Here is a 23060-nt window from a genome sequence, read left to right on the forward strand (position 1 = left end):
ATTTTTAATTATGCAAATTAAGGGCTTAGATGGCCGAATTTCGCTTGGGATCCGCCATATTCGTAATCAGCGAGGTCGAAATATCCTAAATCAAGTGGATCCCAGCTTCTACCCAAAAATGCTTCTTGATTCGTTTTCTAGGCCGTTTTTTGAGAAATGGAACCTGTCTATGTAGTGAGCGAAGGCTCTGTCGCGAAATTGAAAAATTCAATTGAATTTACTCTAATTAAACTACTATTTTCCTTTCCGGATTTAAGTAGGTTCTTCGGTATTTGTTGATCAACATAACTGGTTAATAATTTGATCTCAACTCTTTATGGAATTGAAATAGTAAGTTACCGTTTTTTCTACAGAGCTCAAACGTTAGGCTACAAAACTGATTGTTGTTTTCGTAGCACGCAGCGGTGGTGTCGTGTGGCATGGCGTTTTTTATTGTTGTCGTTGAGATGGGAAGCCTCTATCATACGCCTATTATAAACGGTCATACAATACCTCTGTGACGAAAGAAAGAACATCCAATTAAATAAATGCACTTTTATATTTTGAATGTTTACTGTTTCCTATTACATTACAGTACTAGGCTATTATATTAGTATTAATATTAGCCTAGCTAGGCCAACCTAGGCCTAGGCCCTAGCTAGGCTAGCTAATTAATATATGATGTACTGTTCTGTACACTAGGCCTAGGTAGGAAGACTAGCTGCCATGCCCTAGTATTAATGGGGAACAGACGTTCGGCGCTAATGCAGTTTCGTACCCACCCCTTAAAATTACTCAAAATCTTCATCCAACCTACTCACGAGTTGTCTACAACATTCTGCAATCATAAAATTGTAAAAAATCGATAATTTTTTATTTAAAACTATTTTTAATCAATTAATACTGAGCACCCTTCGGAAATACATCGCCAGCTTAGCTTCGCGAAAATCATCGCTAGGCCTGCCGATAAAAGTACGGAGGCCTCACAGGACATTAACTCTATAGAGTAAACAGTTGCGTTCTATAGAGGGCGTAGTTACTAACGTTTAAAGCACGCACCAAATAATTATAATTTTCATTATTTCCGACATGCGTTTCGTATTTTTAATAAAGAAAAGAAATACTATACAATTGCTGTATTCATCATTGTGGGTATCATCATAATTATGTTATGTTTTTAATTTGTTCTTTCATTTTACTAGTAGAATTTCACACAGAAAAGAAGATAAATATGGAACTGCTGACTCTTGAAGATATAAGTACTGACCAATTTTCCTCTGTTTTAGTTTATTTTACATTATGGTTTGTAGGTCAAATAAATAAATGAAATGAATAAAAAGAATTAAAAAACAGAAAGATATAATTTATTGAAATGTAATGTACAGTAATACAATAATTATAATAAAAATGTTTTCCATCAATTACTAGAATTTATTTTACTTCTGCTGACACTGAATACATCATTTCATGTCTATTCATTAATTTATTTCAACAATATTTTATGAGGTGGTCCATCCAGCCAAAGCTGATCATTAGGGACCCTTACAAAAAATATAATTTGACAAGACAATAACACACAACATTCAAAATAAATAGAATTCAACATAATTAAACACAAAATATTTCTTTATGAAAAAAACTTAAAATCTGTTTCACGAGGAACATGTAAAAAATATTTTATTATCGCCATAATATGATCATATAACAGCGTCCTCTATAGATCGATGCCCTATGAGGCCTCCGTACTTTCATCGGCAGGCCTAGCGATGATTTTCGCGAAGCTAAGCTGGCGATGGATTTCTGAAGGGTGCTCAATTATTAATTGATTAAAAATAGTTATAAATAAGAAATTATCGATATTTTACCATTTTATGCTTGCTGAATGCTGTAGACAACTCGTGAGTAGGCTAGATGAAGTATTGAAATCATTTGGAGTAATTTTAAGGGGTGGGTACGAAACTGCATTAGCGCCAGACGTTCGGCACCACGGACGATCGGGCCAAGAAAACATGGTCCCGATCGTCTTCAGCGTTGGGCCCGATCGTCATACCAGTTGGGCCCGATCGTCCAGTGTTTTCAGAACCACGTTAGGCCCGATCGTCTTATTATCAGTTGGTCCTGATCGTCTTAGCGTTGGGCCCGATAGTCTTTTGTGTTATATAAAATAATGTGCCACATTTCATCATTTTTCATTCCTAGTGCTAGTGTCAACGTGCTTTTCTTGCGTAATTAAGATTTTCATTAAAAATGTTAATTAAATTAGATTTTTTATGATTTTATCATAATTTTCCCCTAATTAACACTACTGGTTTTAAGAATTTCTTACCAATACTCTCGATTTATGAATAAATGTGATTGATTTTGATTGTTATATTGTGTTGTTTGTATTAGCGTATTTATTTTTTAAAATTTTCCGAGAATGTTTTGAGCCCGATCGTCTCTGGGCCCGATTGTCTCTGGGCCCGATTGTCTTTCACCCTTGATGGGCCCGATCGTCTCACGATTTGGGCCCGATCGTCTTGAAGTGGGCCCGATCGTCTTGAAGTGGGCCCGATCGTCCGTGGTCCCGATCGTCTGATAACCGTATTAATTAGTACTAGCCTAGTAGTAAGCCTATAGTATGTGATGTATGTGAACACTGTCTGTGTACGCTAGCGCTAACCGCTCGCCAATTCGCCAATGGCGACGGGAGTCTCCATTTGGCAAAAATAATTATTGCCTCGTTCGCCAAATTGGCGAAAATACATTTCCAAGCCTAGGCCTAGCCTGGTCGGCGTGACTTCTTATGGGAGCGAGAATTCGCCACACTTCTGTACTTTCTGACTCGGGTACACTTTTTACCACAACAGCATTTTATGTGGCGACGTCACGATCGCCGTGTTAATTTTTTTAGTTCTATTTAAACATGCGCAGAGCGTGCCTCGATGACGTTTTAATGACACACAGTGAATGTGATTGGTTCGTGGCCGGCCGTCGTCGACGTGATGATGAGCGAATAAAAGGGGAAGTCCCTATTCTTCGACGTAGAAAATGAACTTCGAGAAGAAAATGTAAACAGAAACATGTGGATGAATACTTCTGTAAACGAGGCTGTTCTGTTATTTAAAAAGGGGAATTTTAAATTTAACAAAGTACAGTAATTACCTCAATAGTATAATGTTAACATGTTTAATTTTATTTCCCTTTCGATTGTTCTAACCGAAAGTTGCGCTTTAAATTGAATAGCTAAGAAACAGCGTATACTGCAACGGCAACCATGGCCAAAGCGCGTTTCGGCCGCCTACATAGAATGGGTTACGGCCGCTGCATAGCAAATTCAAAGCTTCTTAAATTTCTGCGGTACATTTCTTGTTTTATATAATAGATTGATAAATATTCCAATTATTAAATAATTTAATAAATCGGTAAAATTGACGTTTCGAAGCAAATATTCCATGATGAGAGGTGACATTTTTCGACATGCCTCGTGTGCGGCGAAGACTAGTTCAGAAAATGGAACAGTCCACTGCGGGGGTTATCCAATCATTAATTAACGCGCTAATACATGCATACCATGCACATTGCCTGGGCGACGGTAATTTAGTAATAAGCGGAGAACTGAATCCCCCGTAAGGAAAATGGTAAACACTGATATTTATGGTAGGGATTATTTTTTTCAGGGGTTGGTCTTGTTGGCCTCTTCGCACGAGGTCCACGCAAAGTCAAATAAAACGATGTGTTTTATCAAACAGAAATATAAATTAGCTTCAATTCAATACTAAATTAGCCAGATTTTGATAATGAGAAAGACTCAAAAATTCAATTTTTATCGTTAAAATTGACATTTGAGGGGGATGTACATAATAATAATAACCGATTTACATATCAAAATAGAGAGTATTTAAAGCCTGATAACATGCAACAAAAATTACTCCACCACCTATTATGAACCTCGTGCGATCGGGTGCGAAAATGGGTAGGTGTTTTCCAAAGTTATTTTTAGCGCGCGGATTTCGGCTCGCCGGCTTTTGTACCTCATTTTTAACTCGCGTTTTCTATTAAAATATTTAATAAACATAGATTATAAATATATAAAAATAATCCCTTAAACAAGATCTTTCCAGGCATATAATTTTTATTCTCATGGGTACATAAGAAATAGTATATTTTTAACTTCAAAGACACGTCACTTTTTGAAATTTCACGAACGTGTTAAAATCCCGGTAACGAAAATCAGGTTCATTGGGATACCTAATAATAATATAAATGTAAAAGAAATAAAATATAAAAAAAATACATGCATTATTTATTTAATAAACATTTTTTCGAATTTTTATGGTTTTTTAAATTTGGCTAAAGGATTTTCAATTTGGCTAATGTTTTTCAAAACCTTTCGCCATTTTGGCGAACGAAAATTTGACCTTAGCGCGAGCGTAGGTATTACTACTATTAGTATTAGGGTTACCGAGAGTTGACTCCATTGTTATTTCTACGATTCAACTCCGCGTACCATGCACGCTATGTCGTTGATGCGATTATTTGCCCATTGGTAAACACCTTTTTTGTATTATTTTTCTGAAAATAATTGAACTGTAAACATAATTCTTTTAAGTGTTTGTTTATTTATATATCATTCCATTCAGATCAACTATTTTTTATTTATATTACATCCAACCAAACAAAAAAAATGTAGTTAAAATATCGTCATCTAGCGTGTACGACCATATGTTCTAGATTGTTTACTCAAGAACCTTCGAACAGTCCAGTGACCTTACCCTATTCAACCTTGTTTTTGTAGTTGAGCCTCTCATGACCTGGGATTTGTTTGTCTCCCTACGCCAAGATAATATAGTTCTACATGCCATGCTTTTTTCTCTGAGAAATATTTATTTTAATTACCAAAAAAAAATGTTTTCTCGATATGAACCCTTCATTATTCCAATTTTTTTAGAGAAAAATCACACATACCATTTAATTGGTATAAAAGTGGGATGTTCCACCTTGCAAGTGGGCTGATTCGTTCCCAGTGCACTGTACATCAGCCTTTACTTCAGCTATAGCAGAGGCACTGGAGTATATCTGCATGATGGATGGTTAGACATAATAATACAAATGGTTTAATCAGATGATTGGATCATGGGGATGATCGGGGCCCAAGATAATCAGGAACAGAAAATGTGGTCCTGATCATTGGGCATCATTGTCTTAGCACTGGGCCGAATAGTCATCTGTGTTCGAATGGTGACAATATAGGAAGATGATGTTGTTAATATCGGTCGCAATCATACTGTTGCTTTGATAGATAGATTTTCACTTTTTCCCGATTTAAAAATCATTATTTATAGGCACTACAGTATGTAATTTTGTAGGCCTACGAATGTTTATTCGGGCCTATATAAATATAACTTACATTAACATTTTGCCAAAAGCATAAAACTCTGAAAAAAAATTGCACTGCAGTTTGGCGATGATTAAAATTAAAAAAAACTTATTATAGTAGTACATACTCTCTACTTATATCAAACCCTGTCAAATTGGGGTCAAATTTATTTAGATTTTGATTAGCTGTACTGTAGAGTCTCTATATTAATACTATGGACTTTTAATAAATTATTTCAATAATTATTAAACCATTTAATTGAATAGTAATACATTTTTATTTTCCAGGTATTTTAATTTGCTTTGGATGATTGTTGGATGCCATATGACCAGTGGATTTTTTTGCACCTCGAGGACCAATAATAATGCTGCAAATAGAAACTTTATTGACCAATACCGAAGCTTCTGTTCATTTTTCCATCAGTGATTATTACCTCATTACAGATTTTATAGTCCTGAGATAACATTTGAAGGAAAAAGAAACAGTTTATTTGTTACTAATTTGTAACTTTTTCCTGGAATTTATTTTGTTTATGGATTTTAACTGAACAATGAAGTTAGATTTTTTAGACCATTTGGTGTGGCTCATTTTGAGTATATCTTTTCATTTTATTTTAATACCAGGTATGTACATTTTTTCATTTGATTTCTTTTGTCTAATTTGTATGCATCTTATGCCCAGTCATTGGCCGGAATAGGATCAGACGAGGGCGGTTTGGCACAAAAGTGGCAAACGAGGTGCGTAGCATCGAGCTGGGATGGGTTTGGGAGAAGGAAATTTTTGAAAAAAATTACACACTGCTGTTTAATAGGCTAGAACAACTGTTTCCATCATAGAAATATCCTCCATCTTAAATTGTTTCACAAATGTATTCGTGCAGGGACATTTTGTGATGCGAGACCTCGGTGACCAAATCATGAAAGTAATTCACACTGATGTTTCAGACAAATACCCTGGATAGTTTTTGACTACACACAACAATAAAAAATAAGGTGATGTTTTTACAAATTCTCGAGCATTTAAATAATCTTTGCCGCTTTATTAATAATTATACATAAAATACGCACACAATTATGAACAACATTTAATGAACAAACAAAAATTGGATTAGTTTCGTATGTATTGCTTTTTTAAATTATTCATAAATAAAGTTTCTCATTGGTTAAGTCCGTACTTACACTGAAGAAAACAGAGCATTTGATTGGGCAATATATGACCACAGAGTTTGTAGATTATTTGACCCTTAAGAATTATTGTATCTATTTAACTGGTTTAATAGGCAAAACACTTAATATATAAAAAAAATGTGCAATTGCACATCGCCAAAAATGGAATTTCCCTACTTTATTTATTCTTTATATCAAACCAACAGTGTAAAACACCAATAACAGGTTGAAAATAAAAACTAAACTATAAAATATGAGCCAATATAAATATACAAATGAAAAAGAAAATTTAAATAATTTCATTGATAATACATTTAAATTGAGAAAAATTACAGTTAAAAATATCTAAAGAATTATTTTTTAAAAGACATGAATTGTACAATGACGAGAGTCTACAGAAAATACCATTTTTACAAACATTGACACGAGAATAGTGAAGAAAGGGTTTACTACGAAGATTACGAACAGGAACATTAAAATAAAACAACGAAACAAGATCACAATCAAACTTAGAAGTAAGACATTTATACAGGAAGTGCAAGTCCTGTCTTGCTCTCCTAGATGTCTGGGAAACAATAGGAGGCAGGTTGGCTGCTGGGCCGACAAAGCGCAAGAACTTGTTATGGGTCCGATCAATTCTGGAGGCTTGAGAAGCAGAGAGTGAATTGTAAATAATTGAACAGAAATTAAAAGATGGTTGGACGAGGGAAAGATAAAGCGCACGTTTGGTGTATGGAGAAAAATGTTTGCAATTGCGCCACATCAGCCCAAGCAGCCTATTGGCCTTTCTGACAACATGATCAACGTGTGAAATAAATGTCAGTTTACGGTCGATGAAAATGCCGTGGTCCCGGTAAGAGTTTACACTTTCAAGGACTTCTTCTTGAACTGAGTAAGCGAAAATAATAGGTTTTTTCTTAAGAGAGCAAGACAGGACTTTGCATTTCTCGGACTTCAGGGACATTTTCCAGTCGGAAACCCACGTACCGAGTCTTTCCAGATCTGCCTGAAGTGCAACGGAGTCCTCAGTAGTGGTAATAATTTTGTAAATCTTGAGGTCGTCAGCGAACATAAGACAGTTGGAATTTTGAAAGAGATTTGGTATTTCATTAACAAATATATTGAACAGCAGGGGGGCAAGAATGGAACCTTGAGGCACGCCTGAGATGACTGGGAGAGAATTGGAAGTGGCACCATCAATTACTACTCTCTGCATCCTACCCGTACCGCCAAGATAACTTTTAAACCATGAAAATAAAGTACCATTGATGCCAAACTGATGAAGTTTTAATAATAATAGGTTGTGGGACAATTTATCAAAAGCTTTACTAAAGTCGGTGTAGATTATGTCACATTGCTTTTTAGTTTTGATGGCTTCATACACGGTAGACAGAAGAGTAGCAAGGTTTGTTTCACAAGATCTACCGGGCATGAAGCCATGTTGATCTTGCTCTCAACCAAGCACGAATTTACTATACAGTACCGACCAGAAGAGCCCCCCCAATTTTGATGTGTCCAACGCATCAAGAATTTGTCAAGAATGCGTCCAAAATACGTCCAATTTTTTGACGTGTCCAACACTTTTCAGACGGATGTAATTTGCTGCTAATTTCCCCGACGCAGTTTCGTCAAATAAACAATGTCATTGTCAACTACCTGCACAGAGCTTCAATGATCGCTACAGTACAAACAATGCGCTAGACTATTAGGCCTACATTAAAACACTGTAGATATGTATTACGACATACTGTATACTGATAGATATTTATCTCGATCTAGGCTGTGGTGAAACTTGATGATGTTTGATAATGATAAAACAAAATCATTTTATTTCTAGGCCTAGTCTGACTGACATCGTTCGCGTTCGCATCGACTTCCACTCGAGCTTCTCCCAGAGTACTGAATTACTCCTGCTGGTATAAAACACCATGTGTGTTATAACGCACATAGCAGTAATTATGATGATGTAAAAATTTTTTTTAAACACGCTCAATGGCGATCTAGAATTTTTTTTTTTTTCCATGACGTTAAATTGAAAGTACAGTAGCTAGCTAGGTTGTTTAATGTTTATAATGTTGTCACTGAATAAAAATATTTGCATTGTACAGTATGTTTGTAAGTGTGCCAATTTACTACTGTATTCTAATTTACTTCCGTAATATATAATATGAGATTTTTTTTTTTGTTTTAATAATTTGTAATACAATTTCCTTCTCTGTATTACAGTACCACACCCTTGCTGGATAGGTCCGGAAAAAAAAGCGAAGCACAATGACTAAAAACAACAAAATAAGAAATCAAACAATACAGGTTTGAATAGAAGGCGCGGCTCAAAACAAAGTCCAACGAATTCAAATAAGGAAGGAATAGCCTGCATAATAAATTTAGTTTGTAAAACTAACTACACAAAATAATATACAGTATAATGTTTATTCTTCAACTTTACATTCATTTCCACAATACGCATTATAATTCGCAGTAACGTTAAATGAAAAAAAAAACAACTTTCAACATATCATAAATTAATAAGAAGTAGGGTATCTGTAAACTGTTATAAAATTGAAAAAACCTATAAAGAGCCGGGCTCCCTCGACTGGGGGCCTTTGGCGGCCGCCTGACCCCCAGCCTAAGGTTGTATTTCATTTTTATATTACCCCACTACAGTACAGATAAAAACTACTGCAACTTTTGGCACGCGTAGGTAACATAGTTTACGCGTGGTGGTTGCGTGGCGTAGCATTCGTAGTGCATAGACTACGCGCAGTATTCGTAGCCTACGCGTAGCATTCATAGCCTACGTTGTGATCAACAGCGTGTGAATTCCCCAAACTCAACTGTGTACACGTACAGTACATCGACGGCTAAGCAGGCTACAGGTACGAAAAGTTCGAATAAATAGAAATGATACGATTGTTTCGGCAATACAATAATATCATCATCATTAAAAATACCTGAATTCAAATTTTTCTAAAGAAAATAGCAATTAAAATCTTCTCAAAGCATAGGCTTGACACGAAAAGTCTTATTAACTAGGCCTACTGTACTGCTGACTGTACATTCACAATCGCCGGCCAGAATAGTGTACACAATTCATTGATGACGGACCGTTATGACTAACTTCCATTATTTGTAGGCTAGGCCTAAAATTACAAGTTAATTTATATTAATTAATACAGTACGTCAGTATGTTTCTTTTAAACAAAAATCATCCAGACTTGAAATTGTACATCAAACTCTATAATATTAGCTATTGTAACAACCTGCAGCAGAGGATCGGTGGAAGGTCAAATTGTCTCAGGTCGTTTAGAACATCGTCATGAGCAGTCAGAGAGAGAAGGATCTAGGACACATATTAACATGTGCTTGCCTGATCTTGTAGTTTTGTTTTTTTAGTCATGCGCGATAATAAATTAGATAGTATTTAAATAAATGTCATTTTAGTTTAAAATAAATAAAAATAAATTATTATTATTAACGTTTTAGGGTAAGGAAATATGCAAGACTTTATTCAACTTCACTAAATTAAAGGTTAAACAAAACGTATCATACACACATGAATATAACCACACTGGGTGAATGAATGGGGTGATCCGTCTCGATTTCCGTTGGAATAAAATACTATTGTACTTGTATGCTATTATTTTGACATATTACAGTATTTAAACAGTCCATATTATCCCATAGTACTAGGTATAGCCTAGTAAACAAACATAGTCCAGACAGTAGAGTAGTACTGCGCGATACACATATGTGGGTAAACAGCAGCTACACGGCAAAAACTGTCCTATCGAGGAAATATCCTGTCACCTATACCACTTGGGAAATACTATTCACAAAGTGACATTATTTCACATTTTCACGCCATGTACATTGTATTTAACGCTTGTACACATTATGGATTATCATATAGTACTACTACTAACTAGGCCTAAAAGTAAGCTACTGTAGGTGTACCACTTATTTAAAATTAAACTGTCGATAGGTAAACCTACCTTTTTAGCTAGGCCTAGTCGGAGGCCATTTCACACAACAGACAACGACCAACGTCCTTAACGTATGTTGGCCGATAGGATGTACACTTGTTCTTCTTTCATAAAAATAAATGTCCCATTTTAACACAAAATACAGTAATTAATATTTAATACATTTATTATTACTTCACAGTATTAATTCACTACATAATAAACTAAACATTACTTAACGTAGTCTACACGTCCAAATGTTGCAGTATTTATTATTTTAGACTCGTCTCACGGCCGAACATTGTTCTCCCGGTTTTCCCCATTTTCTCTGGGTTACACTAAGACAAACTGAATTGTGATGTATTTGTGTTGTTTTCTGCATTAAAATATAACAAAAAAGGCTTACACAAGCAAATTTACAATATTTAAGCCATCTGATGTCATAAATTTGTTTTTTCTGAATGGAAAGGAGATTCTCCACTTGTTACATCACACACTGTACCACTTACCACTCCATAATAGATAGAGAGCACTGTTGACTTTTTAACTTCAGATGTTGGCATGTATGATTATGTACAGTATTTTCTTATTTGGTTTCAGGTTGTTCTGCTGATGTTCAACATTGTTATCTTAGGTCATTGTCACCATTACCCCTAGAGTCAAATGTTGCAGCATATGATGACCATGTATCGGTATCAGACATCATTGGCTGTTCTGTTTCATATCAGCCCTCTACCTCAGTTGTTGCATATGTTTTGAGTCTAACATCAGTAGGATCTAAAATTAATCGCATTTCTGATAAACAATCAGTTATTTTGAACATTGATCAGATGCCATTTAGCAGTTTCATTTCAACAATAAAGTTGGTATTTGTGCTTAGATCAGACGATCCTGTAACCTGGAATATACGTACATCAACACTTTTTAATCTACCAAGAATATTGGTAAGTACACAAAACAATTTCTGTTTTATGGCAGGTCCAAGCTCTTGTATCGTTTTGTGATCCAAAATTCATCTTAGTCCAAATAAAGTAAAGCTGTAAAGTTATAATTTTTTTATCTATTAATTTTTTTTCTTCCAAATAAACAAATTCAGTGTGACATATGGGACATTAATATATTAGCCTTATACAGTAACCAAGAAATGTTATCCCCTCATTTTTTTTATGCAAGAACATATAGTTTCCATCTTTGATTGAAAAAAATTAATTAATCATGCTGATTAAAATTGAATCCTTCTGGTTCACAATCAGCTCTTCGGATACAGGTCCGCCAATCACCATATCTCGAAGCGTTTTACAGCTATAATACTGTTCACATTACTATTGCTACTGGCAACATAATTCGCGAGTCAACCACACGTTTTCTCGGCGTCAAGATTAAGCCTAGTAATCATCAGCGCACCAGGCTGATAGTTCGTCACAGTTAAAAGTTATGGGTGAGACAAACATCACCTTTACACGTGACAGTAAAGACTTGACTTTCAACGGCCTCGTCGTTAAGAACCTTGACGTTGTGAGCTACTTGCCGGTATACGTTTTTATGGAACAGAATGATATTTCTATCCGCCCCGTCAGGTGGTAATAGCCGATGGCACAACATATGTGATGATGACGTTATATCACTACCATATTTAGGCACATCACGCTTTTTAATCAAACTAGTTTGCTAGAGTAGACAAAGATTTAGGAATATTTTTGACAAAAATTAGTATGCATTTTGAGAAATCTGTTGTATTGAGAAAACTTAAAGTGGGTTTGAATGATGCGTCTAGCTCGTGTTGTCTTCTCTTATTTTCTAATCATTTCATTCTTTCTTGATCAGTGAAATGGCAATAACACTGTTTATGCCATAATATCTTATGAGTAACTTCTGTGGTAAAACTTATTAAACTCGATCCATAATGTCATCGCCGAGCTGACATCTCTTTCCAGCTGCGTCATTTACAGTTTATTTATTTATTTATTTTATTTCATCTTCATCCAACAGCGACCAAAGCCGCCCATAACAGGATTGAATCAATAAATATAATTTATATAGATAATTAATTAAACAACACAATTAGCTAAAATTACAGGTAAATCAATACCATAGCAATTATCATAAAGAAACATTGCTCGCTTGCTTCTCTCAACTCAACTCTCTCTTTTACCTTTCTGACAAAATAGACAAAACCTATTATAATTCACTGGTCTTGACAATAGTAAAATTAAAATTAAAATTGTTCTCAGAAATTGAACCATTTACTTTCTCAACAAATCTTGAGGACGAACAATTTGAATATGCAAATTAAGTTATTCCAATGTTTCACTTGTATTTAAATCAAAAAGTTTAAAATACAGTATCTCAGACCAACACTTAAGGTACTATTTAATTAATAATAATATTTAACTCAGTTTTAACATCTACTGTAACTTTTAGTTTTAAGAAATCGCTATTTTAGTAATTTGAATATGCAAATTAGGTATTTTTTAAATTAATACATCTGCAATTTAACAATTAGCATATCGCGATTTGGCTATGCAAATTAGGGCTTAATAACCATACTATTGACCATTCTTGGACAAAATATGACATTAGACTAGATAGAAACGCACATGTTCTAAATAGTACGGGTTATTATGTCTTCCAGCTCGATATTTGTGCCAAAATAGATTTTTTTAGCTAACTTTGTTATTCTTGAGATGCTGAATCCAAAAAAGGTTAGGTGCCATTTTTTTCGACCACTCCTTCAGCCGCCATTTTGTATTTCAAAATGGCCGACGTTCCACACTAAACTTGGTCATCCATGGTATCATTGGAAAGGGAATGTAATACTGATTATTTTATTCCATTACACCCATATCAATAAACGTATAGTTACATAGTTATTGCGAAATAAAACAAATCACGTGACCAATAAAGGTCAAAAGGTCAAAATGCAATTTCCCCAAAATAGTGTACTGTTTGGTATCGTTGGATAGATATTTTTATTCTGAATACAGTTTTACTAATATCTATTCTATTTTACTTTGTTTATTGTCATAATTTTCCAATTATGTAAATAAATTGTTTTTAAATGTTTCTTGTTTTTTCATGCTAATTACTTTCTTATTTACATACAATCTGTCCTATTGGTATATAAGTACTTTAGGCGTTGTTTTCTGTTCTTCTTCTGATGAGAATAGTTTCTGGAAACATGTCACATTTCATTAAATCGCTATACTCATTTTAACAATGACAAAAGTAGTCTCCTTCGTAAGATAAATACGGTTTTTCTTATTGGTTTTACAATTCATTCAAATGTTTGTTTGATTTTCATTCTACTTTATTATTGTCCATTTATATGTTTTATAGTATATTATATATTATCTTAATACTAAATAAGTACCGTACGGTACTTGATTACACTTAACTTCAATGTCAAGTTTCCGAGTTATTTAATTTAAAATCAAAATAACTATAGTCCGTGAACAAAGGTGAAATAAACTGTTGTCAAGTCACATCTTTGTTTTGTTTCGTTGGATAGAAATTCTGAATCTATTTTATTTTTAGTAGTTTACATTTCTGTTTTTCGTAAAAAGAAAAAAATGCTACGGGTCATGGTATCATTTGCGTAGCGTTCAAAATCATTTGTATTTTTGTCAAATCGGGTACCACACAATATAAAGCCACTGTGCACAATGCCAATGTTAATTGGCATGCCTTTCCCTTTGAACTTCAGATGAAGTGCAGCAGCAAACAGAATGTTTTCATTTGATATTATTATACAGTACAGTGAAAAAATCTTAAAAATAAAAAAAAAAAAAATTAAGATCAATTAGTAATTTGTTTTCCTCAAATAAAGTTTACACGAAATAAAGAAAAGTCAGTGTCCTACTGCTGCCTTCACTACCTTTACAAACTACCAATCCATATTGTAAAGAAACGAATTCGGTTTTTTTAACGTCTAAAGGTTCCCTTTGATTTTTACGTATGGTTTGTGATTATCGCAATTATAAATCCTAACTATACGTTGTTATTAAAAATCACATAGAATAATTAATCAAACTATACTTGTTTGTGGTAACTTAACTTTAAGAACTTATCGGAAATAAGGGAAACAAAATCCGCTTTCCAGCAATAATATTCAAATTAGTTTGAGAAAAACGAAATCTTTTAACTACAGACACTTTATAAATATATACCGGATTGTAACGATTTCAGTTATTGAATTCCCTTTTATAAATTTGTATTTTAATTTTGTTACATTTACTGCATTTCTCAGTTATAACTTATATTTATCAAAACGCAGTGGGGTTTTTTTAAAGAGTGAAGTGCGACCACACACCAGTAGGAGATGGAATCTGTGCGTTTCGAATTATTATTATTTTATTGTTCTTGGGCATGATCCTATTACTGTATATCCGTTTGTTGTTAGTATTTGTAATCTTATGAGTATTAGAATATGCCACCGATTTAATTTATATTCAATAAAATTATGTTATCATCTGAAACGGTGGAAGATTATTCGACTACTTATACACAGAATAGATAAGCTGTTTTCTATCCTGCCTTTATGGTCACACAAATATCCAATATATATAATATAAGAATGTGCAGGGGCGGATCCAGGATATTGAAATAGGGGTGTGAGCGAGCAAACATTGGCTGGGGGCCAAGGGGCCGCCAAGGGCCCCCGGTCGGGGTCCAGGGGGAGTATTTTGGAGTTCTAGCGCATTGTCAGTCGTTTAAAACGATTTACAAACACCTCATATGTCATTTACCAAACACTCTAAAGCTCGCAAATTACGACATGTGGAACATGCAGCTGATACTTACCTAGGGTACCAAAGCAAGCTAACAACTTGCCTGTACTTTACATCTAAATTTTTACAACGCAACGATGTTTTTCAGCTTTTATATAAGCATAAACTTGTCCTAGCCTAGGCCGGTATTATTTTCTTACACGTGCGCCGGGTCGATCGCGGTGACTACTTCTTCGCATGCAGCTAAAGTAAAATGACGTCACGTTAAAGCGGGTCGTCACAGAGTCTCATGCATATTAATGAAGCAAACTTGCTGAGAGTGTTTTCTACCACCACGTTTATTATTTATCGAAACTCCGAGCCATCGACTGACGATCATGTTTTCGACAATTAAAATCACGGCATATTCAACGGCCTGGTTTATATTAAACGATAATTAGCGGTCCGGCTCGATCATCATTTATATTTAGTGATTTGAAAAAAACAAAACACCTTTTGTCATCGCGATTTGTTTATGAGAATCATCGACGGAAAAGCAAATAAAACAACAAGGGTCATGAAATGCTGCAGCATTGTTAATATTTTAATAGTAATACGTTTACGTTTTAATAAAATATAGGCCTAACGGGATAATTTTCAAAGGCACTATACAGTCCTAGCCTTTGTTTTTATTGTACTTAATAAATGGGCGCGTAGTATAGTAGCACTGACCATGTGGCTTCATCAACTCTATTGATCGTCGGAGGTACCGCTACTCTACAATACGGGAGTGACGATCACAAAGGATGCCGACCTTCTTAGTGGAACGCGACCAAGCTCACCACGTGGCTTTTATCAACTTGCTCCTTTTACACTTAACTGTGAATGATCGTTGTATTGGTATTGGTAACGCTAGAGATTGATAGTACACAAAGGATGTCGACGTACTGTACATGCTTGGTGGAATGCGATCAAGCTGACGATGTGCTCCGACGTACTATTTTCACTATGAAAATGTGCAAACCATCGGTGATTGATAACAGTCAAAACGATACATGTTTTTAAAATCTATTTAATTTAAAAAAAAAAAAAAAATCTTTAAAAAATAGGGGGGGGGGGCGTACGCCCCATACTCCCCCCGCTAGATCCACCACTGAATGTGTACATAAATTAATTTAAATAAGCAACAACTTTTTTATCGATTTACTTTATATGATGGTACGCTCGCTTCGCTCGCGTACCATCTAGTCGTGCCCACAGATGGTTCTCGAATACACAGTAATTTCAGCGTAACAAAACTGGCGATTTCAAATGTACTATTATATAATACATTGTCGTTTACAGAAACGAATAAATAGACACAATGATTTATGTAGTCAACTAAAATTAGCACCCTGGGAATTACTTCCGAAGGAGAAACTTATCACAAAATGAGTCCAAATTTAGAGTCCAAATTTTTTATTTGGACTCATTTAAAGAAACCCAATTTGTGTTTTGTATGTAACATTAGGTTTGAGGGATGGGAAAGCGGATAGGTACAAAGAGGAACAATTTTTAAATATATTCTTTATCCACTCAGTAACGAAATATTTTGTTCATGTTTTATAGGCCTATAAATAATATACCTCTAAATACAGTAAAACATTTGCGATTTAATACTTTGTTAAAACTGTCACTGTCATAATCGATTGAAATATTAAAGTACATGTCACGATACACCACTACGACGTTTATATTATTGGTAATTATTAATTAATAATTAATACAAACGTTGAGAGGGAACTGTCAGTATAAAGTTTATTTGTATATAATAATGTGTTTATATATCTTAACAGTGAAGCCTAACCTCAATCTCAGTAATAAAGTTTATTTGTATATATTTTTATATTACATCTAACAGTACGAACATTCACAGTAAGAAATGTTCGATTCAAATGAGGACCAAAAATAGTTAATAGGTATTTACAGTATTGTCAAAGTATTGCAAGTTTATTCTCAAAGGGCCCATATATTTACCTACTGTATGTGTTAAACCAAGGACTCATAAATTTACCTACTTGTGTTAAACCAAACTTTGGCAGACTGAGAGATTGAGATGTTCCATTCATCGCAAATCAATACATTTGTATAATCGTATATTAAATCTACCAAAATAGTATTTTTTAAAGAAAATCGGCCTGTCTTTAACATTATGATGCTGTACTCTAGCTGTTCAACCGGTTTTCAGCTATTAAAAACAATTATTGTAGGAGGAGATAGGAAAATGCGAAGCCTCCTCACATTTTTGTGGCGGGTATTTTCCAAGATGGACATCCATTAGACAGTGTATACCACGATCGAAAAACACCCCTCTTTGGGGCAAATCGTTGAACCTAAATTCGTTTTAATCGTCAATAACTAATTATCTAACTTAATTTAATTAGTAAATAGGGTTAAATCAGGTGGTTAAAATCAGTACAGAAAGTACGAACCAACTTTATGTACCATCGAGTAAAAATTCTAAAAGTAAGGCGCCATTTACCGAATTTTGCCCTTACGTAAATTTATATAGATATAGGCCTAGGCTTACAACATGCAACCATGCTATTGGCAGAAAACCATGTTTGAAAAAAACAACGTAGACACCATGCTGCACTGGATATAGTTATAAATAAAACTTAATTATGTGTTTAATTCAATATTAATAGATTTAAAGGAGGTTTGCGCTGCTTTTTTTGTTGTTTGCGCTGTGAAATCAGTAATTTTCCCAAAAATTGAAGTTTTTCACCCAAAAAAAGCAAACTTAAAGGAATTTCAAATTTGTTTTCCCATAAATTGTCTCCCTATATAGGTCTAGTTGTGTTTTAATCAATATTAATTGATTTAAAGGAGGTTTGCGCAGCTTTTTTTTTTTTTTGCGCTGTGAAATCAGTAATTTTCCCAAAAATTGAAGTTTTTCACCCAAAAAAAAGGCAAACTTAAAGGAATTTCAAATTTTTTTCCCCATAAATTGTCTCCCTATATAGGTCTAGTTGTGTTTTAATAAATATTAATTGATTTGAAGGAGGTTTGCGCAGCTTTTTGTTGTTGTTTGCGCTGTGAAATCAGTAATTTTCCCAAAAATTGAAGTTTTTCACCCAAAAAAAAAGGCAAACTTAAAGGAATTTCAAATTTTTTCCCCCATAAATTGTCTCCCTATATAGTTCTAGTTGTGTTCTAATAAATATTAATTGGTTTGAAGGAGGTTTGCGCAGCTTTTTGTTGTTGTTTGCGCTGTGAAATCAGTAATTTTTCCAAAAATTGAAGTTTTTAACCCAAAAAAGGCAAACTTAAAGGAATTTCAAATTTTTTTTCTCATAAATTGTCTCCCTATATAGTTCTAGTTGTGTTCTAATCAATAATAATTGTTTTGAAGGAGGTTTGCGCAGCTTTTTTTGTTGTTTGCGCAGTGTTTGCGCAGTTTAGCAATACCCGTAAAGGGTTTGAGAAAATTAAAATGTTGACCTTCTGACCTTTTTGGTCACGTGACTTGTTTTGTTGTTAAATAACTATGTAACTATGCATTTTTTGATATGGATGTAATGGGATAAAATGATCAGTATTATATTCCCTTTCCGATGATACCATGGATGACAAAGTTCAGTGTGGAATGTCGGCCATTTTGAAATACAAGATGGCGGCTGAAGGAGTGGTCGAAAAAAATGGCACCTAACTTTTTTGAATTCAGCAACTCAAGAATAACAAAGTTAGCCAATAAAATCTATTTTGGCACTAAAATATCGAGCTGGAGCTAGTTTTCCTTACATATGTGACCGTACTAAAACAATTTCAAGAAACAAAAAATAATTTCATAAGACCAATATTTTCAGAGTTACGAAATTTTACTGATTACTCCAAGGGTCAATAGTTGTAGAATCAGCCATTTTGTGTAAAAGCATGTCATTAGAATAAATATGAATGTATAGTTTCTGAACAATTTGAGCCCTATTTCGTGTCTTTGTGATTATTTGTTACTGAGATGATACCGTATATTTCGGTGTATAAGTCGCACTTTTGACACGCAAATTTGACCTCTAAATTAAGGGTGTGTCTTATACACCGAACATAAATGCCTCACCACACAGATTGTACATAATCCTCACCTTGTTGGCGCGGCTAGGCCTAGCCTACTAGGGCATAGGCCTGAGTAGGCTAGGCCTAGCTACAGTGTACTAACGTAACGGCAACCTGCTTCTGCTTAGTTTTCAAGGCATTTTAGCGTGATGTTATACTAAATATGATGAAAAGATTTGTTCATTATAGAGCTGTTTTAGGCGCTCCGATAAAATTTCATTTGTAAACGTTTACGATTGGAATGTATTTATTTATAGTTATACACACGATCGCCGACTGCCGTACCCCTAGTTAGCGCAAGCCCTTCTTGGCGGCCACATGGTGTACGGTATTCGACTAGGATATCCTCCAGTTGATTATAGCATGGACCTAGCGTATACACTTCTCGGATACATAGATACTAATCGAATACGATTGTCCGTGAAAACGTGCGCCCTCAATATATTGATTACAATTTAATAAAAAATTGTTTTAATGAAATATAAGGTGCGTCTTATACATCGACGATATAAAAAATACCGATATTTTACTCTCAGTTAGGGGGTGCGACTTATACACCGAAATATACGGTAAATGGATGGATGCAAGTCCTATTTCTGACAAAATGTGCCATTACAGTGGGACAGCCACTCGACAAATCGTGTCAAATTTCGACTCGGAGAGGGCGCCCTACTTTTCTAATTTAGTTCAAAATGGCTAAATTTTAGGGTGTTGGAAAAACACAATATTTGTAAATTTAGTTGATTATCGGAAAAATGTTGTTAGTGAAATAAATTCATAAATGGTTTTAATATATTGTCATGTAAAATTAAATGTATTTGAACAAAACGATAATCTGTAATTTAACGGCAAAATCAACCAATGTCTTTTTTCCGAAATTGTACCCTAGAAAATCATTAAAATAAAATATTTAGAAAAATTGAACAGTCCTGAATTTAAAATCCCTGTTAGAAAAATTAATAATCTACAGAATACGATATTAAGATACAAAATTCGGTGGTTGGGATGCAGCTCCGACTATTCAAACTAAAGGTACCACTATTTGTTCCATCGAAAACTAGCGAAACCGCCATTTTGTAAACACATCGTCATCGTGTTTATGAATTTATTTATAGCGAACGATATACGCGATGTTTATAATTGTCCGCGTATAAGAATTCATATAAATAAATACATTCCAATACAACGTATATTATTACTTGTTTATTTATCACAGTAAACATTTTAGTTAAGGAATATTTATCATAACTATTATAATAGCTTTTATACGAGTCCGAGGCCTAGCCCTATTAGCGAGCGATTGTTCCAGGGGCGCAAAGTCACTTAGTGACGTTGTGATCGGGCGCGTCGGGCCTAGCTAATATTAATAATATGACCTGAAATAAGCGGCTAACAAGAACTGTTATATACTTGCTTACAATTGTTTTGTTATTGATGAACAAACAAGCAATTAGATTGAATAACAAATTATTTATTCATTTTTTGGGGGTAAAAACATGTACAAACTAGGCCTAGGGGGGGGGGGGCCTAGTACTGTATAATATAAATTAATAGTAATATTAAACTAATACAGTATTAATAAAATATAAAATAGGCCTAACATACAATAAATATTCAATTTTTAAGGTCTACCACATGACAATAACATAATTTACAGAGTATAGTGTAGTAGGTTTGCATTCAACATAAATATTTGTATTGTAAGTCATCTAAATCCTCTGCAACATACATATATTTGTAATTCAACATTTTGTTTTAAATAATTAAATTATAGTTTGGGTATGACAATGTCGGTAGGTACCGGTGTCATCTTTTTATCCACTTCACTCTCAGTTTGAAGTCACAAAGACAAAGAACTCTGCATCATCAACGATTCCTGAAAGTGTCAGAAAAAATAATAAATATTATTTAAAAAAAATGTTAATGTCTAGTTGTATATATAATTATAATATTATATGATGACATAGAAGTAAGGCAAATGGAAGCTGTATTTTTTTAATTAAATTACAGTATTTACTATTATTATTTATATAATCTAGGCCTACTAGTAGCCTAGCTAGGCATCTATTGAGCCTAATAAATCAAATAATAAATGAAAAATAAAATAATAATATTAATACTGATTGAAAAAAATTATTTTTTTTGGGGGGGGGGGGGATCAGATCACTAGACTAGGCCGGCCAGGACCAATGATACTCGTAATCAGTACAGCATCAACACAGTACCAACACACGTCTCGCTATCGCCTATACTGACACACGTGTCTCGCGTTGCCGACACCACGCTCACAGCTAGAAAATGTACCTACCTTTCGAGGCCTGAGAATACACCAACACATTTTGAACAGGATAGAAATATATCATACTCGATTAAACTAATATTATTCTTGATAAAACAATTGATTACAATTTTTTTAATTTGTTGGGATGCACCTCCGACTATTCAGAAAATGGACAACAAAACAGTAGTCAAATCGTACCACATTTATAAATTTCACGAGTCCCGACTTCAGTCGCCGAATGTATTGTATTAGCTTCGGTTTCTTTGAAGAAAACCGATTGGTTATTCAATTATACTTATTAGGAAATGCTTTTACCATAATAGGTAATGTTGGGCGGTTCTTAAATATTCATGAGAGCTTAAAATAAAACAGCACTTATTTGCTTGGCGACGAAAAATCGTGGTTTCAGTTTTCAACGATAGGTGGCGCTTCAAAATCGTCAATGCGGAAGTAAGTCGATTTTACACGATTTAACGGTCAAAACGCGAAGTGGCTTTCCCACTGATTAGAGTGAATATAAAAACATATTAAAACTGTTGACACCATAATTAATTATTTGAGATATATATACTGTAGGGTAGATGAAAAATAGCTGCCATTTTTAATTATGCAAATTAGGGATTCATATAAACAATAAAAATGTTGCCGCCCACATATCGCGAGTTCCGTGGGTAGCCTAATAAATACCGTATTTTCCGGAGTATAGGTCGACCCCAAGTATAAGTCGACCCCCAACTTTGGCCTAGAATATCGTTGATTTTGGTATGACCTGAATATAAGTCGACCCCCAAAATCGGCTAATAACACAACTTACTTTAAAGTTCAAAGAGGGCTAGAAATGTATGAAATGTGGTTGTTTGTTTATATTATTAAAGTGTAGGCCTAATCAATATCGGACGGACGTAATGACGACGACTTCGTCGCCGTCTTCACCAGCCTATAATAAATGACAGCGATGTAGCGTTACTTGCCATCAGCGATGTTTTTCGCGTCACTCGAATAAATTAAAACGAGTTTTCCGTTAGGAGGCTTATTAATTGTACAGGCGAGTAGTTGTAAATCGCGTTATCTGTAAATGTACACGCGCCCGACTAAGGAGAATTTGTTTTATGAATAGAAGACATGCGCAGTAATTGTAATTACGAACAAACAAACAAACTGCGCATGTGTATAGATGGAAATATCGCGCAATAACAAACATGCTGCATGGACATTCCGCCGACGTCTGTGGTGTGTTACGATGTTTTCGCGAGAGTGAATAAGAAGCATAAAGAAAACTATTTATTCTTAATTATCTTAAAAGCGTAATATTAATATCAAAATGAGTCATTGTGATATATTAATATTTTATTGACCAGTACTTGTTGGAGTTGTATTATTTTGTACAATGTAGGTATTAAATTGAAAACTTCTGTGAGTGATTGATGATAGGCCACTGACCTTGCTGGGCCTTGACAGCTGACAGCTTTTGAACATATTTTTTCGGCCTGATTTTTTTCAAAAATCGCATGGTCG

General features: G+C 34.3%; 1 protein-coding gene across 3 annotated transcripts in view; it reads left to right on the forward strand.

Annotated features, from left to right (window-relative positions):
- The first annotated feature begins 173 nt into the window (after nt 1-173).
- Nucleotides 174-23060, forward strand: part of LOC140046641 (transforming growth factor beta receptor type 3-like) — a 60111-nt gene continuing 37224 nt past the window's right edge. For all 3 annotated transcript variants that reach the window (XM_072091336.1, XM_072091337.1, XM_072091338.1), the window contains exons 1-3: nt 174-330; nt 5626-5961; nt 11067-11410. In XM_072091336.1, coding sequence (XP_071947437.1) covers nt 5889-5961; nt 11067-11410 — 417 coding nt within the window. In that variant the 5' untranslated portion in view covers nt 174-330; nt 5626-5888. The remainder of the gene's footprint in view (nt 331-5625; nt 5962-11066; nt 11411-23060) is intronic.

The sequence above is a fragment of the Antedon mediterranea genome, chromosome 4 (assembly GCF_964355755.1).
Source record: "Antedon mediterranea chromosome 4, ecAntMedi1.1, whole genome shotgun sequence".
Classification (NCBI taxonomy): Eukaryota; Metazoa; Echinodermata; class Crinoidea; order Comatulida; family Antedonidae; genus Antedon; species Antedon mediterranea.